Below are 24,972 nucleotides of genomic sequence, written 5' to 3' on the forward strand. Positions count from 1 at the left end.
TATAGTTATGTGTTCAATAACAATGTTTCAGTCAACTGCATATACAACCATGGTTTGATAAGAGTATAGTGGACTTGAGAAATTCCTATTGCCTAATATGCCGAAGGAAGAAAACGTTTTAAAATGTATTTTGTGTACCCTAAGTGTGCTGTGTTTATAAAGCCTACAATAGTATGCAGTAATGTCCTAGGCCTTCACATTCACTCACCACTCGCTGACTCATCTGGAGCAACTCTCAGCCCCGCAAGCTCCATTTGTGGTAAGTGCCCTATACAGGAGAGCCAATTCTTATCTTTTTTTTTTTTTTTTTGAGACGGAGTCTCGCTCTGCCGCCCAGGCTGGAGTGCAGTGGCCGGATCTCAGCTCACTGCAAGCTCCGCCTCCCGGGTTCACGCCATTCTCCTGCCTCAGCCTCCCGAGTAGCTGGGAGTACAGGCGCCCGCCACCTCGCCCGGCTAGTTTTTTTGTATTTTTAAAGTAGAGACGGGGTTTCACCGTGTCAGCCAGGATGGTCTTGATCTCCTGACCTCGTGATCCGCCCGTCTCGGCCTCCCAAAGTGCTGGGATTACAGGCTTGAGCCACCGCGCCCGGCCCAATTCTTATCTTTTATGCCATATTTTTACTTTTCTTTTTCTCTGTTTACATATGTTTAGATGCACAAATATTTCCCATTGTGCAGCAATTCCCTATAGTATTCAGTAGTCACATGCTGTACAGGTGTGTAGCCTGCGAGCAATAGGCTCTCCCATATAGCCTAGGTGTGTAGTAGGCTATGCCATCTAAGTTTGGATAAGTACACTCTGTGATAATCACAGGACAATGCAGTTGCCTAACGACGCATTTCTCAGAATGTATCTGTCATGCGCATCTAGGTGCAGAGACCACCAAACAGACTTTGTGTGAGCAATAAAGCTTTTTAATCACTTGGGTGCAGGCGGGCTGAGTCCAAAAAGAGAGTCAGCGAAGGGAGATAAGGGTGGGGCCGTTTTATAGGATTTGGGTAGGTAAAGGAAAATTACAGTCAAAGGGGGGTTGTTCTCTAGCGGGCAGGAGTGGGGGTCACAAGGTGCTCAGTGGGGGAGCTTTTTGAGCCAGGATGAACCAGGAAAAGGAATTTCACAAGATAATGTCATCGCTTTAGGCAAGGACCGGTCATTTTCACTTCTTTTGTGGTGGAATGTCATCAGTTAAGGAAGCGCGGGCATTTGCACTTCTTTTGTGATTCTTCAGTTACTTCAGGCCATCTGGGCGTATATATGTGCAAGTCACAGGGGATGTGCAAGTCACAGGGGATGCGATGGCTTGGTTTGGGCTCAGAGGCCTAACAGTATCCCTGTCACCAAGAGATACATGACTGTATTCTTCTTCTTTTTTCTTTTTTTTTTTTTTGAGATGGAGTTTCATTCTGTCACCTACAGCCTGCATTCAAGTGATTTTCCTGCCTCAGCCTCCCGAGTAGATGGGATTACAAGTACCCTGCCACTACATCTGGCTAATTTTTGTATTTATAGTAGAGACAAGGTATTGCCATGTTGGCCAGGCTGGTCTCAAAGTCCTGACCTCAGGTGATCTACCTTTCTCAGTGTAATTGAAAGGACACAAAGATAGATGTGTACCCGCCCCCCACCCGCTACACCCTTGTTCTGCTCTCTAATCTTTGCACATACCAGAGATTTCGTAAGTTCTGTGAGTACCTGGTTTTCTGCACGTACCAGAGATTTTGTTTTGCACATACCAGAGATTTTGTAAGTTCTGAGGCAAGGTCACAAGACGTGTTTAAGTAAGATAAACTCTTGCTGCCATAAACCTGCTCTCCCGCCTCAAAGTTTGAACCAAAATATCAGAAATGGCAGGAACCAATCATAGTTAGCCAAATCGCCTTGTTCAAACACTAGCCAATCATATATCTGATTTGTATAATAACTCTATGCCCACTTTTCTTAGACTATATAACATTGTTTGGAGCTGAGTGGGGGAGCTCTCCTGCCCGTCTCATTTCACGAGCGAGGGAGAGTTCCAGGTTCGAACCTGTAATAAAGATCCTTGCTGCTTAGCTTTGACTCTGGACTCTGGTGGTCTTCTTCGGGGAATAAACGGTCTGGGCATAACAAATGGGGGCTCGTCCGGGATTTCCCCCAAGCCCACCAGACCCCCAAGTCAACGGATCTTAATCTGTAGGTAAGCCGGCTTTGTCACTGTCTCTGTCTTTGTCTCTGTCTGTCTCCCTGAAATTTCGCGAAATCCGTAATCTGTAATCTGTATTGGTCTGTTCTGTAAGTGGCACGGTCTTGGCGGACGCGCTAGAAGACAGCCACTCGGGACTGGTGGGAGACGTTCCCCAGTGCCCATCTGGGGGCCTCCATCCTTGGTTGCCCCGTCTGACTCAGGTCGGAAGTCCGACACGCGCTCGCGAATGCTCATCATTATTACTGTCTGTCCGTTATTGTTAAGTGTTAAGTGTAAGCCCAAAACGAAACATAAAACCTTTTCTTCCCCTTCCAGGACCGGACCTGTCGGATACTCCCCTCTGCTTCACACTCATTTTCGTCCCCCCTTCTCTTTGTAGGAGCAGTCCAAAGATGGGCAACAACCAGAGCACGCCGCTCTCACTCCTTGTTACCAATTTTAAGGATGTGAAGGCTCGGGGGCGTAACTTAAGCGTAGAACTAAAGAAGGGAAAGCTAGTTACTTTCTGCCGTTCAGAGTGGCCCTCTTTCGGCGTAGGGTGGCCCTCCGAAGGAACTTTCTGTCTCTCTATTATTACTAAGGTAAAAACTAAGATTTTCCTGCCAGGGCAGTCAGGACATCCTGATCAAATTCCTTATATTCTAGTGTGGCAGGATCTTGTGGAAAACCCACCACCCTGGATAACTCCATTCATCCCTGAGCCCTGCAAAGTCCTAGTAATGCGACCTACAAGACAAAAGACTCCCTCTGCCCCCTCAGCCCCTGTGCTGCCGGACAGCCAGGACCCCCTAACGTTAGAACCCACATTTCCCCCACCATGTCCGCACCTTATCCCGCAGGACCCAGTCCCCCAGGGTGGTGCTTCCGTAGAGGGAAACCGAGAAGCGGAAGCAGCCGAGAGTGAAAGTAACCTGGGGGGGCCGGCCGGCCGAACACGAGGCCGCGTACAGCGGGACCAAGCTTCCCGACTCCCTGACTCCACTGTAGCCCTGCCTCTCAGAGAAATAGGATCGCTCGATGATACCGGGCTCTCCCGTCTCATGTATTGGCCTTTTTCCACCAGTGATTTATACAATTGGAAGTCCCAAAATGCTCGGTTCTCAGATAATCCCAAAGATCTAACCTCGTTGTTAGACAGTGTCATGTTTACTCACCAGCCGACCTGGGATGACTGTCAACAGCTCCTCCGAATCCTGTTCACAACGGAGGAGCGGGAAAGAATCCAAGTTGAGGCCAGAAAACTGGTTCCAGGAGATGACGGCCAGCCAACTGCAAATCCTGACCTCATTAATGCAGCTTTCCCTTTGACCCGGCCCAGATGGGACTACAACACGGCAGAAGGTAGGGGACGACTGCTCATTTATCGCCAGACTCTAATGGCGGGTCTCCGGGCTGCAGCTCGCAAGCCCACCAATTTGGCTAAAGTATATTTTGTGTTACAAGGTAAGACAGAAAGCCCCGCTGTGTATTTAGAGAGATTAATGGAAGCCTTCAGACAGTTTACCCCTATGGACCCGGAAGCACCGGAAAATCAGGCAGCGGTAGTAATGTCCTTTGTAAACCAGGCAACACCAGATATTAAAAGAAAACTCCAGAAATTAGAAGGTTTAGAGGGAAAGCAGATTCAGGACCTCCTTCAGATGGCCCAGCGAGTTTATAATAATAGGGATACTCCAGAAGAAAAACAGTTCAAGGCAACCAAAGAAATGACCAAAGTCTTAGTAGCAGCTTTCCCCCAGGCAGGAAATGGCCAAAACAGAAAGCAGAAAAAGCAAGGCCCTAGGCAAGGATTAGAAAAAGATCAGTGTGCTTATTGCAAGGAACGTGGCCACTGGATTAAAGACTGCCCAAAGAAATGGAGACCAGCTAACCCTACCTCCGTACTCGTTACCCAGGACTCTGACTAGGGAGGACGGGGTTCGGACCCCCTCCCCGAACCCAGGGTAACTTTGCAAGTGGAGGGGTCCCCAGTTCGCTTCTTGGTCGATACTGGGGCAGAACGCTCAGTCCTAACCAAACCAATTGGAAAAATATCTAAGAAAACATCCTGGGTGCACGGGGCCACAGGCATCAAAAAATACCCCTGGACAACCCAGAGGACTGTAGACTTAGGAACGGGAAAAGTCTCCCATTCCTTCCTAGTCATCCCAGAGAGCCCCTGCCCTCTACTAGGGAGGGACTTGCTGACAAAGATGGGGGCCCAAATACTTTGAGCCAGAAGGGCCCAAGATAACTGATTCCCAAAACAGGTCAATATCTATCCTGACTGTCACCTTAGAAGATGAGTACCGACTCCATCAAGAGCAAAAGCCCCCCGATCAGGGAATTGACTCTTGGCTCCAGCGTTTCCCTGAAGCGTGGGCAGAAACTGGGGACTTGGGGCTAGCTAAACATTGACCTGCCATATTTGTGGAAGTTAAGCCAGGGACAGACCCGGTTCGGGTTCGGCAATATCCTATGCCCCTGGAGGCAAGAGAAGGAATTACGCCCCATATCCGCCGACTCCTAGACCAGGGAGTCCTACGGGCTTGCCACTCATCCTGGAATACTCCACTGTTACCTGTTCGTAAACCCAACAGTACGGACTACAGGCCAGTACAGGATTTAAGAGAAGTTAATAAAAAGGTCATGGACATACATCCCACTGTGCCCAATCCATACACCCTTCTGAGTGCTTTACATCCCGAAAAACAGTGGTATACCGTTCTTGATCTAAAAGATGCTTTCTTCAGCCTTCCTCTGGCTCCCAAAAGTCAAGAACTCTTTGCATTTCAATGGACGGATCCTGAGAGGGGCATCAATGGTCAGCTAACATGGACCAGACTGCCACAAGGGTTCAAGAACTCGCCAACCCTGTTCGATGAAGCCCTTCATGAAGATCTGGGTGAGTACCGGCGGCAACACCCTGAAATAACTCTTTTGCAATATGTTGATGATCTCTTAATAGCGGCCAGGTCCCCGGAAACTTGTGTTCAAGGGACTGAGGACCTCCTGAAGACTCTGGGGGAGCTAGGCTACCGAGCCTCAGCAACAAAGGCTCAGATCTGCAAGTCGGAGGTAACTTATCTGGGGTATCTATTAAAAGGGGGGCAACGCTGGCTAACCAAAGCCCAAAAGGAAACAGTCCTACGCATCCCTAGACCCCAGTCAACACGGCAAGTGAGAGAATTCCTAGGGTCGGCAGGGTTCTGTAGGTTATGGATACCCGGATTTGCTGAGTTAGCCAAGCCCCTATACCAGGCAACAAAGGAACGGCAGCCCTTCAATTGGACGGAAGAGGCTGAGCTGGCCTTTCAGCAAATCAAAACTGCCTTGTTATCAGCCCCCGCGCTGGGGCTCCCTGATGTCTCCAAGCCCTTCCACTTACACGTGGATGAAAGTAAGGGTGTTGCAAAAGCCGTGTTAACACAGTACCTAGGCCCCTGGCAGAGGCCAGTTGCCTATTTGTCAAAAAAATTAGATTCAGTGGCTGCTGGCTGGCCACCCTGCCTCCGGATAATCGCGGCGACTGCCCTAATGGTCCGAGACGCTGATAAACTTATCATGGGGCAAGAGTTGCGCGTTATAACCCCGCATGCCATTGAAGGCGTCCTCCGGCAGCCGCCGGACCGATGGATGAGTAACGCCCGGCTCACCCACTATCAAGGACTGCTATTAAACCCCCTCAGAATAACTTTTCTGCCCCCAACCTCTTTAAACCCTGCTTCACTGCTGCCAAATCCAGACTTGGACGCCCCGTCCCATGAGTGCACTGAGATACTGGCTCAGGTGCATGGGGTGCGGGAGGACCTGCAAGATCGTCCGCTCCCCAACACAGAACTCACCTGGTTCACTGATGGCAGCAGCTACGTCCACCAAGGCCAGCGGTATGCAGGAGCAGCTGTAACGTCAGAGACTGAGGTAATCTGGGCGGAACCCTTGCCTCCAGGGACATTGGCCCAAAGAGCCGAACTGATAGCCCTTACACAGGCCCTCACCCTAGGGGCAGAGAAAAAACTAACAGTATACACGGATAGCCGCTATGCTTTCGCTACTGCGCACATACATGGGGCCATCTACAGAGAAAGGGGACTATTAACAGCCGAAGGCAAAGAAATAAAAAACAAGCAAGAGATCCTAGCTCTATTAACTGCTTTGTGGAAACCAAAGAAATTGGCTATCGTACATTGCCCTGGGCATCAGAAACCAACTACGCCAATTGCTCGAGGCAACTTCTTAGCCGACCAAACCACAAGGAGCATAGCAAAAGCTCCCAGTCAGCTCCTCACGCTCCAGCTCCCCGATCCTGGCCCGCGAAATTTGCCATGTTTTCCCGACTATACCGAACAGGATCGCGAATGGATAAACACGCTTCCCCTAAAACAGGTTAAAAATGGGTGGTTGGACTGATATAAATGACCAAACCATCCTACCAGAAAAATTAGGACGGCAGGTGTTGGAACACATCCACTGGACAACCCACCTGGGTGCCCGGCGAATGATGGACTTAATCAGGCACGCCAAGTTTAGAATCAGGCGCATAGCTGAACTGGCCAGCGATGTCACAACAAATTGCAAAGCCTGCCAACTAAACAACGCTTGCCCCCAAACCCAGACCACCGCAGGAATTAGGTGTAGAGGAACTAGGCCTGGTATCTATTGGGAAATAGACTTTACTGAGATAAAGCCTGGAAAATATAGGTATCAGTACTTACTTGTCTTTGTAGATACTTTTTCAGGATGGACAGAAGCGTTCCCAACTAAGAGAGAAACTGCTCAGGTTGTAGCAAAGAAAATTTTGGAAGAAATCCTCCCCAGGTATGGCTTTCCCGTCCAAATAAGGTCAGACAATGGACCAGCCTTCGTTGCTAAGGTAAGTCAGGATTTGGCTTCCATTCTGGGGGCAAATTGGAAATTACATTGTGCTTATAGGCCCCAAAGCTCAGGACAGGTAGAAAGGATGAATCGGACTCTGAAGGAGACCTTAACTAAATTGACCATGGAGACTGGCGCTAATTAGGTAGTACTTCTCCCCTACGCTCTGTTCCAGGCCCGAAATACCCCTTACAGACTAGGCCTCACACCATATGAAATCATGTATGGCAGACCCCCACCCCTGGTCCCCAGTCTAAAAGATGACTTACTCAAACCTGAAACTGAAAATGTCTCTGAGCTCCTGTTCTCCTTACAAGCCTTACAGAAAATTCACCAGGAAATTTGGCCCAGACTACGAGAACTGTACGAGGCAGGACCTCCTCCGACGCCTCATCCGTTCCAGCCGGGAGACTAGGTCCTAGTCAAGCGCCACCGGCAAGAAACTCTTCAACCCAGGTGGAAAGGACCACTGCAAGTACTCCTGACTACTCCCACCGCTCTCAAAGTAGAAGGCATCGCTTCGTGGATCCACTACACACACGTCAAACCAGTGGACCCAACATCTGACCTTCTCGAGCCGTCTGGAGCACCGGTTACATGGACTATAGACAAAGCTAAGAACAATCCCTTAAAGCTAACCCTGCGCCGTCATCCCCATAGCCGTAACCATGTCTAGCTTACCTATGCTTTTATGCCTTATGCATCTGACTCTCCTCACTGCTGCGCCGTCTAATCCCCATGTCTGGAGGTTCTGGCTCTATGAGAACAAAACTCACCCCGGGGAAACCCCCCAAGCAGGTAAACTGCTAGCTAGCGCAGACTGCCCCCCCTCAGGGTGTAATACTATAGTTTACCTCAATTTCACTAGGTTCCAGATTGCCCAACCAGCAATACCCATGATCTGTTTTGAATATGATCAAACTGAATATAATTGTAAAAATTATTGGTGGCACCAAAGTGCAGGTTGCCCATATAGCTACTGTAAGACGCACTCTGTCCGATACTGGAGAGAACGACAAAGGTGGTATTTTTACAAAACTGAGTCTCCCGTCACTTACACTTGGATAATTAGAGACCCATAGGACTCTCGGTGGACAACCCCACAACATGGGGGAGTATATTACTCATCAACTAGTACCTGGCCCAGTAGCCATTTTTATCTGTGGAGAAGTCTAGTCCAGATTCAACCCTTAATCCACACACAAATCCACAGGCAAGAAACCAAGCTATCACAAGACTTGCAGCCCTTCTCCTGGCTAACTCTATTACGGGAAGGGCTAGCATTCGCCAACCTCACTGGTTTAGGCGACCTGTCCTCTTGCTTTATATGTGCAACCCTAGGAAGACCACCATTAACGGCTGTTCCTCTATCCTCCCCTCCCACAAACTATACAGGTTTTAACTCGTCAATAGTCACGATACCCGATGTGGCCCTGTACCGTGACCCATACCAAGAGAAATACCCCTATTGTTATTCGGCATTTAGCAACAGCCTCTGTAACCAATCAGCTACATACCCTAATAGTCCCATATATGCTCCCCCTGGTGTGTTCTTCGGTGTAATATGACTCTGTTAAAAACTCTGTCCAAAAGCATCTCTGACGGACAGTTGTGTATCCCTGTTACCCTAGTTCCCCGACTGACACTGCTAACCCCGGCAGAGTTCATAGGCTGGGCAAGGACCGCCCCAACTAAAACTGCGCGACATAGACGAGCAGTTTTTCTACCACTAATTGCCGGAATATCCTTAACCACCTCTGTCATCGCAGCGGGGTTAGCAGGAGGGGCCCTACAACACTCCATGATAGAAAACGACAAGCTGTTACAACAATTCTCTGTTGCTATGGAAGACTCCGCCTATTCCCTAGCCTCCCTTCAGCGGCAGCTCACCTCCCTAGCACAGGTCACCCTTCAAAACCGCAGAGCCTTAGACTTACTCACGGCTGAGAAAGGAGGTACCTGTATGTTCCTCAAAGAAGAATGCTGTTTCTATATAAATAAGTCAGGGTTAGTTGAGGAAAGAGTCCAACGCCTACACGAACTAAGCTTAGAAATGAAAAAGCAACAATTCACTACAGCCGCTAACAATTGGTGGAGCTCTTCAATGTTTTCCCTTCTGGCACCCCTTTTAGGCCCCCTAATGTCTTTACTACTTCTATTCACTATAGGCCCCTGTGTGGTAAATAAAATTTTACAATTTGTCAGAGAAAGGTTTGATACCATCCAACTAATGGTCCTCCGTAGCCATCACCAGCCTCTCCTGCACCCAGAAAGTGAGGCTATATTATAAGACTCTGGAAATCCAAGATTGGACATCCAGTTACTTATGAGAAGGGGGAATGAAAGGACACAAAGATAGATGTGTACCCGCCCCCCACCCGCTACACCCTTGTTCTGCTCTCTAATCTTTGCACATACCAGAGATTTCGTAAGTTCTGTGAGTACCTGGTTTTCTGCACGTACCAGAGATTTTGTTTTGCACATACCAGAGATTTTGTAAGTTCTGAGGCAAGGTCACAAGACGTGTTTAAATAAGATAAACTCTTGCTGCCATAAACCTGCTCTCCCGCCTCAAAGTTTGAACCAAAATATCAGAAATGGCAGGAACCAATCATAGTTAGCCAAATCGCCTTGTTCAAACACTAGCCAATCATATATCTGATTTGTATAATAACTCTATGCCCACTTTTCTTAGACTATATAACATTGTTCGGAGCTGAGTGGGGGAGCTCTCCTGCCCGTCTCGTTTCACGAGCGAGGGAGAGTTCCAGGTTCGAACCTGTAATAAAGATCCTTGCTGCTTAGCTTTGACTCTGGACTCTGGTGGTCTTCTTCGGGGAATAAACGGTCTGGGCATAACATAATAAGGCAAACTTTGCTCACCATACACTTCCTGCCCCTACCCCCTCCCATGGCCTGTGTCTCTACCTCCCCATCAGAGGCCCCACTTCCTGTAGCTTGGGGTGCTATTTAAGCTTCCGCCATCTGGCCCACATTAAAAAATGTATATGCCTTTTCTCCTGTTAACCTGTCTATTGTCAGCTTGTTTTATAGATTCAAATTCTTAAACCTTCAAGGTCTAGAAAGGAAGTTCCTTCTGCCCCTCCAATAGTATAAAGAAGTGGAGCCTTTTGGTAGGTGTTAGAGTCATGAGGGCCCTGCCTTTAGGCATGGAATTAGTGCCTTTATAAAAGAGACCCAGGGGGGCTTGTTTGCCCCTTCTGCCATATGAGGACACAGCAAGACGGTGCCATCTGTGAAGCAGAGTGAACCTTCACCAGATATGGAATCTGCTAGTGCCTTGATTTTGGACTTCCTAGCCTCCAGAACTGTGGATTTCTGGATACATCTCTGTTGTTTGTAAATTACCCGTCTAAGGTACTTTGTTAAAGCAGCACAAACAGACTAAGACACTTGGCGAGTGACATAACCTCCTTGGCTTAGTCATCTTCAGTTACTATAACAAAATAGTAACAAACTACTATAGATTGAGTTGCTTACACCACAGAAATGTATTGTTTCACAGTTCCAGAGGCTAGAAGTCCCAGACTGAGCTGCTGATTCATTCAGTTCCTGGTGAGGGCTCTCTTCTTCTGCCTTGCAGGTGGCTGCCTTCTTGCTGTGTCTACAAATAGCCTTCCTTCAGTGCAGGTGTGCAGCAGGGGTGGGGAGGTCCTCTTGTATTTCCTCCTCCTCTTATAAGGAGGTCAATTCCATTGGGCAAGAACCTCACCCTATGGCCTCATTCAACCCTAATTACCTCCCAAAGGGTCCATCTCTAAATACAGCCACATTTTGGTTTAGGACTTCAACATATGAATTTGGAGGAGGAGACAATTTAGTTCTTAACTCTCCCTATGGCTCAGTGACTCTTTGTTAAAACTGGGAAGACCCGGCTGGGCATGGTGGCTCAAACCTATAACCCCAGCACTTTGGGAGGCCAAGGTGCCTGGATCACTTGAGGTCAGGAATTCGAGACCAGCCTGGCCAAAATGGTGAAACCCTGTCTCTACTAAAAATACCCAAATCAGCTGAGCGTGATGGTGTATGCCTGGAATCCCAGCTACTTGGGAGGCTGAGGCAGAAGAATTGCTTGCACTCAGGAGGCAGAGGTTGCAGTGAGCCAAGATCATGCCACTGCACTCCAGCCTGGGCAACAGAGACCCTGTCTCAAAACAAACAAACAAACAGGGGAGACCCTTTTCCCAGCAATAGGCCTTAAGGGATAGCATTGAGGGATAAACAGAAGGCATGCCTAGGTCTGTCCAGGACAGGCACCCTCATCTCCAAGATGTACTTGATATTATTTGGACCTCCAAGGCCATTGTATGCCATGTCCTAAGAAACATTCATGTAAACTTTACATACACACAGACACACACACACCCACACCCACACATGCTCCCTTAACCCCTTCCAGTAAGACTTGGTTTCACAGGTCCCAGTTAAATCCTTCCCTACCCCTCTGGCCCTTGACCTTACTTTCTGTTGCAAGCTCTCGTAGTACTGGGTGAGTTCTGTGAGTTTCCTCTCCAGCTCCGAGGCCTTGGATCTCAACTCTTCCGCAAACTCTGCCCTTGCTCCTTCCCTCAGGTGCTTCCATCCCTTTGAGAGAGCGACACAGTCAAGGCCAAGGGAGATGACAGACATCACACCTCCCCGCAGGCGAGCATTCTTGGTCATCGCCAGTGTTGTTCCCCCAAAGGCCTTTTGTATCTGCCTGCTGCTCCGGGAGGAGACTTGGCCAGTGGTCAGAAGACGCTTGCTAGCACTGGCCAAGTGTGGGTCAGCTCTGAGTTTCTGAAATGCACGGATGTTTTTCTTGGCATCCTTCAAGACGCTTACACCATTATAGGTAATCTTTATAGCAGCTGTGACATAGTCTGCCCTGTTTGCCTCATCCTCCCTGTCCTCTTGGTCATGGGTGGGCAGTATGTCTTCAGCCTGTGCTTGGGCCTTTTTATTTTTGGATTTTTCCAACATACCACTCACAATGCTGGTGACCCCAGCTGCTGCTGCCAAACCTTGACCAGTGGCGGAGAGCAATAGGCTTACTCCTCCTGTTACTGGGGCAAAGGCTAAACCCAGGAGGCTCATCGCGTCAGAGATGACAGCAGTAGAGTTGATCACTATGTTAGCCTTGGTGAATTTCTTGTGAGTTTTGTCAGTATCCTCTGCAAGGGCACGGAGCTTGTCAATGTTCCCTTTTAGATCTTCTTTCAATCTGGGAAATTCTCTCAAAAATATTTTTTCTTCGGGGGACAGATCTCTGTATTGTAGCTCCTCGTCTTCACACAGAGGAACATCTTCCTCATCCCTGAGGAGAAATGAAATAAAGATTTTGCTTCAGCTTCCCAGATGGGAAACTGCTTGTGGCTCTTGGATATTCTTGCCACTCTCAACTTCGAATCCTCCCTGTACCTCTCTACAAAATCCCCTGAAAAGTCCCAGAGCATTGTAGAGTAGTTCAACTTTCGCTGAAAACTACTGGTTCCGTGGAGAAAAGAAACACGTAAGAGGGGCATGTGGAAGGATAAATGTGAGTCACCCCAGCCTTGGTCAAGGAATAGGGAAGGAAGATTAAGTCCTGAGGTATGTTTTCAGCCTTGTTCAGAGAAAGCACAGCACTGCTGCAGAGGAGGGGCAGTGGGGAAATGTTAAAACCCCACTCAAGATAAGGAACTTGGGAACAACGGCGGGAGAGATCTGGGAAAAGTAGGAGAAAGAGAAGACAAGGTAGTGGGCAGGGGATGAGAGTCCCAGATGTGTAGAAGTGAGTAGGAGGGTGGAGGGGGCCATATTGAGTCATACATCCTCCACTCTGATGACCCTGAATCTGGCTACTTGGGGTGTGCCTCTGCTTCTATCAGGAGTTACACATTGAGAGTTGAGATAAATTATTATTCATGTCCTGAATGCTCTCCTTGCTCTTGGTCAGCTTTACTTGACCCTTCAAGCAGATGGGATTGGTCCTTTATGGAAGAAGTTTGAGACAAAGAGACCCAGACCCCTCTTCCTCCAACATTTCACAGGACGAAGTACGAAGGGATCTTTGCCAGGTCAGTTGGCTTTGACCTTCAAGGGAGAGGTGCATCAGGGTGAGAGCAAAGCCTACTGCTTGGGGCATTTTCTCATGTAAGGTGCCATTTGTGCATTTCTTTCAGGGTGAGCCAAGGAGGCCTGGTGATAACAGATGCCCTGGCCCAAAGGAGAACATCAGAGCTGGAGGGGACCCTGGAGAGGATCTGGGCCATCTCCTTTATGATTCAGTGGGGGGCCTCAAGCCCAGAGAGAAAAGAGGACACTCCCAAAGGAACATGCAAGGTAAAGATGGAACATTGGGTGGGCTCTGAGTCCTAAACTTGGTGCTTTCTGCCGTTCCTCTCATCTGTCAGTTGATGTCACAGCCTCCTCATTGAAGTATATGTATGTCCATAAATGTATTTATCTTTAAATCTCTCTTTCCACACACACATGCACAGAATTCCTCAGTGGGAAAGATTAGAAACTAAATATACCATCGAGCATATGTTTTAAGTATTAATGAATTAATAAATTTAGGCCCAATTATCCGTTAATCCACAGATGTAAATCAGTTAACAGAGCAGAAGATCACCAGGGCTTGCAATGGGGAAGGGGTGGGATGAAGGCAAGCGGGGTGGTCCTGATGAAGAACCCTAGACATAAAAGATGCCATAGTTTAGCCCACCCTGATCTTTGTGTTTCCTCAAGGTATGCTAGACAAAAAGAAACAGCAAATAGATGCGTAGCTGCAAAGATCAACAATGCCACTGTATATTAACTGTAGAGTTTTGGTTTTAGCATGGCTGATAACTAACAGAAGCTTGACTTCATGTGTTTCTTAATTAAACCAAGCATCTCACATGTGAACATCTCTGCTCCAGTACATCCTGTATCAGTTGGTGATGTCTACTGGCATTGGATAACATTTCAGTCCAGTTCCATGAGATACTACACATAATTCACCTAATTCACAGAGCAAATATTTGTTACTTGCACACATTGTGCAGGAGGCTGATTTACCGATAACTGGGCTTAAATTCATTAATTTGTTAACACCAAATGGCTTCCTTCCTTGGTGGTATATGAGCTGAAGAAATGGAGTTCCTGTCTTCAAGAGAGTTACAGAGATGAGGCTCCAGAGTGGAGCAACTTCTATCTTTGGAGTCTTATTGCCCAACGCCATGTGACTGACTCAATCTTGACTTGCTCTCCAAAATATTTACTTTAGCTCTGTGAAGTATTTTTTTCCCTAGGGGAACGGATTTTCGTATGCGTAATAGAGACCAGTGGGAAGATAAGGCCCCACAGGTAATCCTATCAGAGCACATGTATTCCTTATTGTGAGGATGCCTGCAGCATTTCAACAGAACCAGCCCTCTCCCTGGGGACTAGGCGTTTTGGGTTACCTTTCCAAACCAACACCAGCCTCACTTTCTTCCTCTGCCTGGTTGTCCAGCAGCGTCTGTGGCACCAAATCTGTGTCCCCAGGAGTCAAATGATTTTCTGGTCAGGAATGTAGAAAAACAACGTTACTGCACATATGATGAAACCTTATGAAATTCAGGTGTGGAGGGATTTTGGATTATGTGGTATCAAAATAACAACCATATAGCATACTAAATATTTGCAAACTATTATTTTAAAATTGTATGTTGAGGTGTAGCTTACACATAATAAATGCATGCAGTGAAATAGTCAGTTCAATACCTTGTGACCTCTTTATTGGAGGGTAGCAGTATACACCACCCCAAAATATGCCACTTTGGCATAAGGATTATTTTGAGCCAGAAGCAATTGAGAAGAAGTGGGTACAAGAAAAGTTCTCCGGCCGGGCGCGGTGGCTCAAGCCTGTAATCCCAGCACTTTGGGAGGCCGAGACGGGCGAATCACGAGGTCAGGAGATCGAGACCATCCTGGCTAACACGGTGAAACCCCGTCTCTACTAAAAAATACAAAAACTAGCCGGGCGAGGTGGCGGGCGCCTGTAGTCCCAGCTACTCAGGAGGCTGAGGCAGGAGAAAGGCGTAAATCCGGGAGGCGGAGCTTGCAGTGAGCTGAGATCCGGCCACTGCACTCCAGCCTGGATGACAGAGCCAGACTCCGTCTCAAAAAAAAAAAAAAAAAGAAAAAGAAAAGTTCTCCACTCTCCCCCTATTTGCCTAAAAGCAAGACATAAATTTACAAAGGTAAAGCTGTCCCTCATCTCCTCACTACCAGAAAGGATAAAGTTTGATCACCAAAGATGACATTGACTTGCCTTCCCATAAATTGTTCCTCCTGGAGACTTAAAACCCTTTTCCACTGTCTTACTACTTCTCTAAAAATGTACTGTTCATTGTTGGAGGTGTATTGAAACAGGAATTCAAAGCTACCTCTTTGAGAATTATTTAATCCCTGGATCTCTCCCATGTCCATATGAAATAGACATGTTAACACACTTCTGCTTGGTTTTCTCTTGTTAATCTGTCTTGGGTTACAGGAGTCTGTTCCAGCTAAGAACTTATGAGGATTGAGAAAAAAATTACTTTTCCTCCCATACATAGCCAAGGGCTGGTAACAACCCAAATACATCAATCAATAGAAGAATAAACAAACAAATTATAGTATTTTTATATAGTTAAATACTACATAGCAATAACAACTTTTAAAACTACTGATACCCAAACAACAATGGAATAACTTCACAGACATTATTATTGAGTGAAAGAAATCAAACAAATGACTCCATTTATATGAAGTTCAATAATATGCAAATGAATTGGTTGTAGAAGTGAGAATCATGGTTTTCTCTCAGGTGGGGCAATTATTGACTGGGAGGAGGAAGTACAAGGAAATCTCCTGTTCTCCATCTTGACCTGGGTGAGTGATTTCTTAGATGGATATTATAAGAGAGGGAAAAAAAATTTTCCCTCTATTCTTTTAAGTTCTCAGCTAGGACCCTCGTAACCCAAGACAGATTAATAAGAGAAAAACAAACAGAAATGTACTCTTAAGTGTATGTAGGAGACACCAGGGAATAAACAATTTTCAAAGGAGTGGCTTAGAACTCCCTGCTTATATAACCACCGTCAACAAAGAATTATACAATTTTAGAGAATTGACAAGATGAAGAAAAAGACTTCGCATCTTGAGGGCCACCAAACTGTGGGTAGACAAATAAAAACGAAATGAAGAATAGAAAGAGACTAGTCAATAAAGTTTGTTACGCAGCTTCCTCTGGTACCATCTCCAGGCCCATAAAGGTCTAAAGTTCTCAGTGGTTAACCTTTATTATCCTTGATAGAAAGACCTTTGTAAATTTAGGTCTTGCTTTTAGGCAAATAGAGAGAGGACAGAGAGCCTTCCTGCATCTGCTTCTTCTTAATTGCCTTCACCTCAAGAATCCCTATGCCAAAGGGGCATATCTCGGAGTAGCGTATTCTGTTCTCTCACAAATATTATGACCACATGGACAGTAATGATTAAAGGATCATTTTCACCGAACAAAGCAGTAATTTACAAGGCCCCTTTGTACAAATTGTATTCCCAAAAACATAATATGTTGTGATATTGTGATTTATAAGTATAATTATATATAGATATATAATTACATATACGTGTGTATATGTGTGTGTGTGTGTGTATGTGTGTGTATATGGTTCTCATCCCCATTTCTGGCACAGGGCTCCTAAAACCCTTGAAATTTCCTGGTGATGAAAACAATAAAGGTGAAAAGAGCATCTTTTCTTAACCATAACCGGGCCCTTTTAGCCACACCTGAGTTGATATTAATGAGGTGACTTTAGAAAGCCTCCAAGGATGGGGGCGCTGGTCGTCTGGGGAAACAACCATGTGATTTGAGGGTTGGAATATTCAGCCCTTGAGTTCCAGGAGAGGAGAGAGACTGGAGATTGAGTTAACCACCAATGGCCCATAGTTTCTTTAATCAGTCATGCCTGTGTAAGGAAGCCTCCATAAAAACCCAAAAGGACAGGGTTCAAAGAGCTTCTGGGTTGGTGAACACATGGAGATACTTGGAGAGTGGTGTGCCCAGAGAGGGCATGGGAACTCCATGTCTCTTCCCCCATATCTTGCCCTGTGCATCAATTCCATCTGGCCATTCTTGAGTTGGATCCTTTATAATAAACTGGTCATTGTAAATAAATGTTTCCCTGAGTTTTGCAAGCTGTTCTAGCAAATTATTGAAACTGAGGAAGGGGGTGTGGAAATCTTCCATGTGTCACCACATTGGACAAAAGTTGTGGGTAACCTGGGGACCCACCACTTACAACTGGTGTCTGAAGTAGGGGCAGTCTTATGGGACTGAGCCCTTAACCTGTGGGATCTAATGGTATCTCCAAGGAGATAGTGTCTGAATTGAGTTAAACTGTAGGATGCCAAGTTTGTTCTCATCAAGAAGTGGAGAATTGCTTGGTGTAGGGGGAAAAACTCACACATTTTGGTGACCAGAAGAAGTAAATTGGTGTGAGTATTGAGGGTAGTAGTAGAGTTCAGCCTCCTTCCTTTGCCTCTCTCGCACACACCCTCTTGACCTTCTGCCTTCTGCCTTCTGCCATGGGATAACACAGCAAGAAGGTCCTTGCCAGATGCTAGCACCCTGATATTGAACTTCCCAGCCTCCAGAACTGTGAGAAATAAATTTCTTTTCTTCATAAATTCCCCAGTTTGTGGTATTCTGTTATAGCAGCACAAAACAGACTAAGACAGAATAAAAGAGTCCCCCAGTCCTTCTATCTGCAAGGGTTTTAGGAGCTCTACGTTGGTAGGGGTGATGGCAGCAGTTAGATTTGCAGAAATCCACAGGTTTCACCAGTGCATGTGGGAGGTGAGAGAGTAGAGTCAAGGATAACATCATATTTTTGGGCCTTGAACAACTGTTACAATGAAGATCCCATTTACTGAGACGGGAAGGGGTGAAGGTTTTTTTGGTAGGATATGTGTTTGTCGTGGGGTGTGATAGAGTTCAGTGTGGGATGGGTTAAGTTTGAGAAACCTGTTAGACAGCCAAGTGATGTTGAGTCTGTTTCTGGCTGGAGATCAAATTTGGGAGCCATCAGTGCAGAAAGTAGTTGAAATCATGACTTGGGTGAGAACCCCAGGATAAGAGTAACAGTAGAGACAAAGTACAGTCAAAGAACTGGGTCCTGAGCACTCCAACAGTGGGACCTGAGGAAAGAGAGGAGGAAGAACAAGAGATGGAACACAGGAGCAGCTAGTGAAGCACACAGAGAACTCACAGAGAATGGCATTTTGGAATCCAGGGTGAAACATTTGAATATGATTGACAGCCTTTGTGTCTCCCTGTATTTTTCAACATTCTGAATCTTGCTTTCCATCTTTATCTAACGAAGATTCTGCTTTACCTGCCAGTGACAATAGCTGGAATGGAAGAAAACATACCTTGGCAGGCTGGAGATAGCGTGTTTCTGATCCTCCTCATATTCAGAATGACAGGTGTTCTGGCTGAGAAGAGACGCTGCACTACCTTTCTAGAGGAGAAAGAAGGCCTTCTCATTAGTATGGATCCAAAGCCCCTTTCTATCACTTACCTGTTCTGGGGTTTCAAGACATTCAAGATACCACTGTACGTTTCCCTTCTCAGAAAAGAGAAATAGTTTGAGATAATAAGATATAACTTATAGATAAGTAAAATAGCTAGTAAAATGCCTAGCTCAGTAAATGTTCAGGAGCAACTAGTTTCTGCATTTTTCATAATTATAAATAGGATAAAAATAGTGTCTTACCTCGGATTGGCTTAGAAAGCAACCCCCAACTACTTTGTATGTTTCTTACAGGAGATACAACTGAAACAGTGACTCGAAAAAAGTTGGAACTAAAAAGTTGGGCAAAATCACAAAGGCAAAGGAAATGTCTGTGGCTGTAAGAGGAATCCTTGGGATGGAATTGTTCTGTGTCTTGATTAGTGGTAGTCACATACATCCACATGTGAGAAAATTGCAGTAAATTAAACTTGGGAAACTCAGTAATGGGTCTATGGGATCTCTCTGTATTATTTATTATAACTGCATGTAAATCTATAATTATTTCAAAATAGAAACTTTTTTTAAAGTGGCAGGCAAGTACAAAAAAAAAAAGTATTGTAACATTATTAATAGTAAAAAACAAAAAACAAACAAAAAAACACCTAAATTTCCACTTAAAGTGGACTGATTAAAAAAACTATGGCCTATCAAACAATGATATCCTATGCAGACATTAAACCAAAGGAGGCAAATTCATGTGAACAGATGTGGAAGGATCTCCTATATGCATTGGTAAATTAAAAGGCAGGGTTCATTTGTATACATAAAAGATAAATGTGACTATATAGACAAGCATCTATGCCAGATGCAGTGGTTTATGCTTTTTTTTTTTTTTTTTTTGAGACAGAGTCTTGTGCTATCACCCAGGCTAGAGTGCAGTGGCACTATCTCAGCTCACTATAACCTCCACCTCCCGAGTTCAAGCGATTCTCCTGCCCTCAGCCTCCTGAGAAGGTGGGATTATAGGCATCTGCCACCACACACGGCTATTTTTGTATTTTTAGTAGAGACAGGGTTTCACCATGTTGGCCAGGCTGGTTTCCAACTCCTGACCTCAAGTGATCTGCTCACCTTGGCCTCCCAAAGTGCTGGGATTACAGGCATGAGCCACCAAGCCTGGCCAGTTTATGCCTTTAATCCCAGTACTTTGAGAGGCTGAAGTGGGAGGAAAGTAGCCAGGCATGGTGGTTTGCATCTGTAATCCCAGCTACTCAGAAGACTGAGGCAGGAGGATCACTTGAGCCCAGAAGTCGGAGACCAGCCTTGGTAAAACAGTAAGACCTTGTCTCCGAAAAAAAAAGAAAAAGAAAAAGAAAAAAAAATTTAATAGCAGTAATCAGTGATGAGATTAAGGGTCAGGAACCAGTGGAAGCTTGCTTTTCTCTAGGTCCCTTCATACTTTTTGTATCAATATTTTTTGCCTCGTGGCTGTCTGTGATACGTTAAGCAATTTAAAAAAAAACAGTTTTCCTGTGAGGCAGGTTGAATAGTGTGCCCCTTCCCCTGCCAAATTCATGTCTGCTTGGAACCTTAGAATGTGACCTTATCTGGAAATAGGGTCTTTGTAGTTAAAATTAGTGAAGGATCTCCGGGTGAAATTATCCTGGATTTAGGGTGGCCCCGAAATCCACCACTGGTGTCATTATAAGAAGAAGAGGTGACAGAGAGAGACAGAAAAGAAGGCCGTGCGCAGACAGAGGCAGAGATTAGAGTCGTGCTGTCAGAAGCCACTGAGGCTGCAAAAGGCACAGAGGGTCTCCCGGGAGCCTGCAGCAGAAGTGTGCCCTACCGGCACTGTGACTTTTTACTTCCAGCCTCCAGAACCGTGAGACACTAAATGTCTGTTGTTTGAGGCCACCCAGTTTGTGGTGCTTTCTGACAGCAGGGAAGCCAATATACTCCTTTGGATCTCTTCCCTACATTTGGTACTTGGTCCAGCACTTACGGCAGAAATGCCATTTCCTAGATATGGCTTCTCGCTCAGCTCATCCTCCCTTCTCTCATCCTCTTCCCTTCCACTTGTAAAAAGTTAGAAAAAAAAAATCCTCCCTCACATACTCTGAAGGGACACAAATTCTTTATTTTTTTTAATTTTTAATTAATTAATTTTTTTTTTGAGACGGAATTTTGCTCTCATTGCCCAGGCTGGCATACAATGGCGCAATTTTTGGCTCATTGCAACCTCTACCTCCCAGATTCAAGCGATTCTCCTGCCTCAGCCTCCCGAGTAGCTGGGATTACAGGCATGTGGTAACACACCTGGCTAATTTTTGTATTTTTAGTAGAGATGGGTTTCACCATGTTGGCCAGGCCAGTCTTGAACTCCTGACCTCAGGTGATCCACCTGCCTCAGCCTCCCAAAGTGCTGGGATTACAGGCGTGAACCACCGTGCCCAGCCTGGGACACAAATTCTTATAGCCATTCATTTTCTAATTGTTTGAATACAAGTTTATGGTTGAAAATTTAGAAATAGATTATAAAATCCACCTGTACACTCACCACATGGAAATAAAAACTAGTGACATTTTATTTTACAAACCAAAAATTTAAATGAATGCTGTTCATGTAGTTTGTGTGAATTCTTGTCACTTAACATTGTATCATTGGGGCTGGGCACGGTGGCTCAAGCCTGTAATCCCAGCACTTTGGGAGGCCGAAACGGGTGGATCACAAGGTCAGGAGATCAAGACCATCCTGGCTAACACAGTGAAACCCCGTCTGTACTAAAAAATACAAAAAACTAGCTGGGCGAGGTGGCGGGCGCCTGTAGTCCCAGCTACTCGGAAGGTTGAGGCAGGAGAATGGCGTGAACCCGGGAGGCGGAGCTTGCAGTGAGCTGAGATCCGGCCACCGCACTCCAGCCTGGGCGACAGAGCGAGACTCCGTCTCAAAAAAAAAAAAAAAAAAACATTGTATGGTAGTAGTTCCCCAGGTGATATATAGAAACCGTGTCGCATTTCATTATACGAATGTATCACTACACATTCAGTAACTTTCTCGCTGTTGAAACTTTGGGTTGTTTTCAGTTATTTTAAAAGTTTGTATTTATAATTTTTGGTTAAAATCCTTATATAGATGTGTGTCTACATGTTTGTTTATTTCTTTGGGGCAGTCTATGAAAAAGAATTAATGCGTCAAAGATAAAAACGTTCTCCCCACTCTGGGATGTGAAGCTCGGTTTGGTTTGAGGGGCTTGGCACCTTTAAGGACTTACTTTCGCCAGACATACATCTACCTGCTTTACGGTGACCCTGTGAAATCGATGCTAAGATTATGCCCATTTTACAGATGTGCAAACTGAGACATAGGGAGGCCAGTGTTACACAGTAAGCAGGAGAGCCTGTACGATTCCAGCCACGCTGAGTCTGGAGTGGTCGGTCCCAAGCAGGGTACATTTGCTCCTCAGGGACGTTGCTAATATCTGGAGACATTTTTGATGGTCTCAGCTGGAGAGGGTATGTAGTGGGCAGATGCCGGGGATGCTGCCAAGCACCCTACAATGCACAGGACGGCCCCCACAACCAGGGATCACCTGGTTAAACATGACAAGGGTGCCGGGGGTGAGAGACCCTGGTCTGGAACCCCATTTTTCACCAGAGTCCCCCAGTACCTCTCCCATTTTTTTTTTACATTAGTCCTATGGGATGCAGGGCAAAGGTAACAGCAGGAAACTCATCTGAGCAGATCCCATTCCCTCCCCTCTGACCTGCTCTCGGTGGTTGTGAGATGAGAGTTGTATTGGGAGAGGATTTGAGACATTATTTTCATTTGAAAGCTTATAGGATATTTATGACAGTCTTTCCTTACCTGCCTTCCCCCACAAAACCAGCTTCTTCAGATACACAATCTAAGTAAGAAAAGTCTGCTTACTTTGAAAACACAGCTTCAAGATAATCTCCCAATTTTTTTTTTTTTTTTTTTTTGAGACAGGGTCTCACTCTGCTGCCCAGGCTGGAGTGCAGTGGTGTGATCACTGCTCACTGCATTCTTGATTTTCTGGGTTCAAGTGATCCTTCCACCTCAGCAACCCCCTATCCACCCAGTAGCTGGGACTACAGGTGTGCACCATCACGCCCAGCTAATTTTTGATTTTTTTAGAGACAGGATCTCACTATGTTGCCCACGCTGGTCTCAAACTCTTGGGCTCAAACAAGACACTTGCCTTAGCCTCCCAAAGTGCTGGGATTACAGGTATGAGCCACTGCGCCTGGCCTAGTCACCCTAATATTTATCACAAACTCCCTCACCCTCTTCCTTTTTTTTTTTTTTTTTTTTTTTTGAGACGGAGTCTTGCTCTGTCGCCCAGACTGGAGTGCAGTGGCGCGATCTCCACTCACTGCAAGCTCCGCCTCCCCGGGTTCCCGCCATTCTCCTGCCTCAGCCTCCTGAGTAGCTGGGACTACAGGCGCCCGCCACCACGCCTGGCTAATTTTTTGTATTTTTAGTAGAGACAGGATTTCACCGTGTTAGCCAGGACGGTCTCGATCTCCTGACCTCGTGATCCGCCCGTCTCGGCCTCCTAAGGTGCTGGGATTACAGGCGTGAGCCACCGCGCCCAGCTGAAATCACCTGCTTTCTAACTGCCAGATCACCTCTGCTTAAGCCCTTGGATCCCCAGCAGTGGAGGGGCAAATGCAGCTTGGCTAGTCACATCACATGCTTTATCACGTTTTGATTTAACCCTCAAATGGCTGTAAGGGACAGAAACCTACCGGGTTTAACATAGGAGAAATTGATCCTCAGACTCTCCCCATGCTCTGGCTGGCATTTGAACCCCGCTGCTTGGACAGCAGCTCTTTCTCCTGAGTCAGGTGCCTAAAGCTAACCCCTTGGGGGCTTTGTCCTTCAGGGACTAGAGCAGCAGCCCCCTTCTCCCCCAACTTCTGCCTGCCATCTCACCTTCTCTCCACGGAGCTCTCCTTTGTGGCCTCGGGTCCCGAGGGAGAGGAAGATCCTGAACCTCTGTCCTTGACTCTCCGAGGCCCCCGGTCCTGCAGGAGGCTGTGAGCGTCTGGGCTGGAGAAAGACTGTAGGGTGGCTTTTGAACAGGAATTGATTGCAAAACTGGTTTCTGTTAAGTGCTGCAGGAATAAAAAAAGCGAAACTCTCGGGCTCTTCCAGGAAATCATGGGCTCCAGCTGTGCACTTTCATTTTCCTTTTTGCCTGTTTCTCTAACTGCATGCACAACAAGATGAAAGAGCAGAATCAAAGTCAGAAGGCCTGAGTCTCTCGTCTCTGTCCTGGCTGTGTTATAGGATGGACCTATATGGGGTATGAAAATAGCTCCTGTGGCTTAGAGCTATGGTGAGGAGCCCATGAGCAAGCGATGGGGCACCTGATGAATAGTGGATTCACAGTAGCGATCATCACTGATTGTTCTGAAACTGCTTCCCTCCACAGCATCTTGATGTGGATAACAGCCCTATGAGGTGCACGGCCGGCATTTAAGGGCTAATAACTCTGAAATGCAGAATCCTCTGAAAATGGAAACTTTTTTATTTTATTTTTTATTTTATTTTTGAGATGAAGTCTTGCTCTGTTGCCCAGGCTGGAGTGCAATGGCACGATCTCGGCTCACTGCAACCTCCGCCTCCTGGGTTCAAGCTATTCCCCTGTCTCAGCCTCCCCAGTAGCTGAGATTACCTGCGCCTGCCACCACGCCTGGCTAATTTTTGTATTTTTAGTAGAGATGGGGTTTTATGTTGGCCAGGCTGGTCTCAAACTCCTGACCTCAAGTGATCCACCCACCTCAGCCTCCCAAAGTGCTGGGATTATAGGTGTGAGCCACTGCACCCGGCCTGAAAACAAAAACTTAAAAAAAATAAATAATTTATTCATTTAGTGGCAAAACCTGACCTGATCTGGCATGAATTCACTTATGGTTTTTATGTCTCTTGCTTAATTTGAATATTCACTGTCACTGCAAAAATATTAATGTGTTTGACTGAGGAGGGCTGCTGGGGGTGGGTGGGTTACATAGTACGTGATACCTGAACCCCATTACTTTTCTAAAAATTAATTGGGAACTCTGACATGCATATGGCCTCAAGGATTGGAGATACAGGATGTGATACTCTGTCTCCCACTTTAAGGAAGAGGAAACTCAGGCTTCTAGAAGTTAGTGATTACACAGCTAAGAACCAGTCCTAGGCGCTGTGTCTGCAAGAATGAGCCCACAGTGTGGTTACCGGCTGAGATCTGTGTCTCTCTAGCATTTCTGTCAAGTTGTGATCAGAAGTCACGTGGTTTGCAGAAATCCCCAGTCACCACCCCTAGCTGAGGCCACACTGGGTGCTGTTGCTTTGCAGAAGGCGTGGCCCACCTAGCCAGTCCTGCCTTTGCGACGATGGAGGCCACCTCC

At 46.3% G+C, this 24,972-nt stretch overlaps 1 protein-coding gene across 8 annotated transcripts in view; it reads right to left on the minus strand.

Annotated features, from left to right (window-relative positions):
* The window catches only part of APOL6 (apolipoprotein L6), a 49,146-nt gene extending 25,328 nt beyond the window's left edge, over nt 1–23,818 (minus strand). For 3 of the 8 annotated variants that reach the window (XR_012418795.1, XR_012418796.1, XM_074003879.1), the window contains exons 1-4: nt 23,510–23,818; nt 18,467–18,555; nt 14,473–14,569; nt 11,525–12,359 (exon numbers count right to left, since the gene is read on the minus strand). Coding sequence is in view for 6 of the 8 variants with exons in the window: in XM_074003879.1 (XP_073859980.1) it covers nt 11,525–12,359; nt 14,473–14,569; nt 18,467–18,555; nt 23,510–23,739 (1,251 nt within the window). In the remaining 2 variants the exon portion in view is untranslated. Of the gene's footprint in view, nt 1–895; nt 1,335–11,234; nt 12,360–14,472; nt 14,570–18,466; nt 18,556–23,509 lie in introns of those variants that run through there. The other 5 variants (XM_074003880.1, XM_074003882.1, XM_074003881.1 and 2 more) reach the window with 5 other exon arrangements.
* Between the last annotated feature and the right edge of the window lie 1,154 nt (nt 23,819–24,972).

Source organism: Macaca fascicularis, chromosome 10 (genome assembly GCF_037993035.2).
Source record: "Macaca fascicularis isolate 582-1 chromosome 10, T2T-MFA8v1.1".
In the NCBI taxonomy this organism is placed as follows: domain Eukaryota; kingdom Metazoa; phylum Chordata; class Mammalia; order Primates; family Cercopithecidae; genus Macaca; species Macaca fascicularis.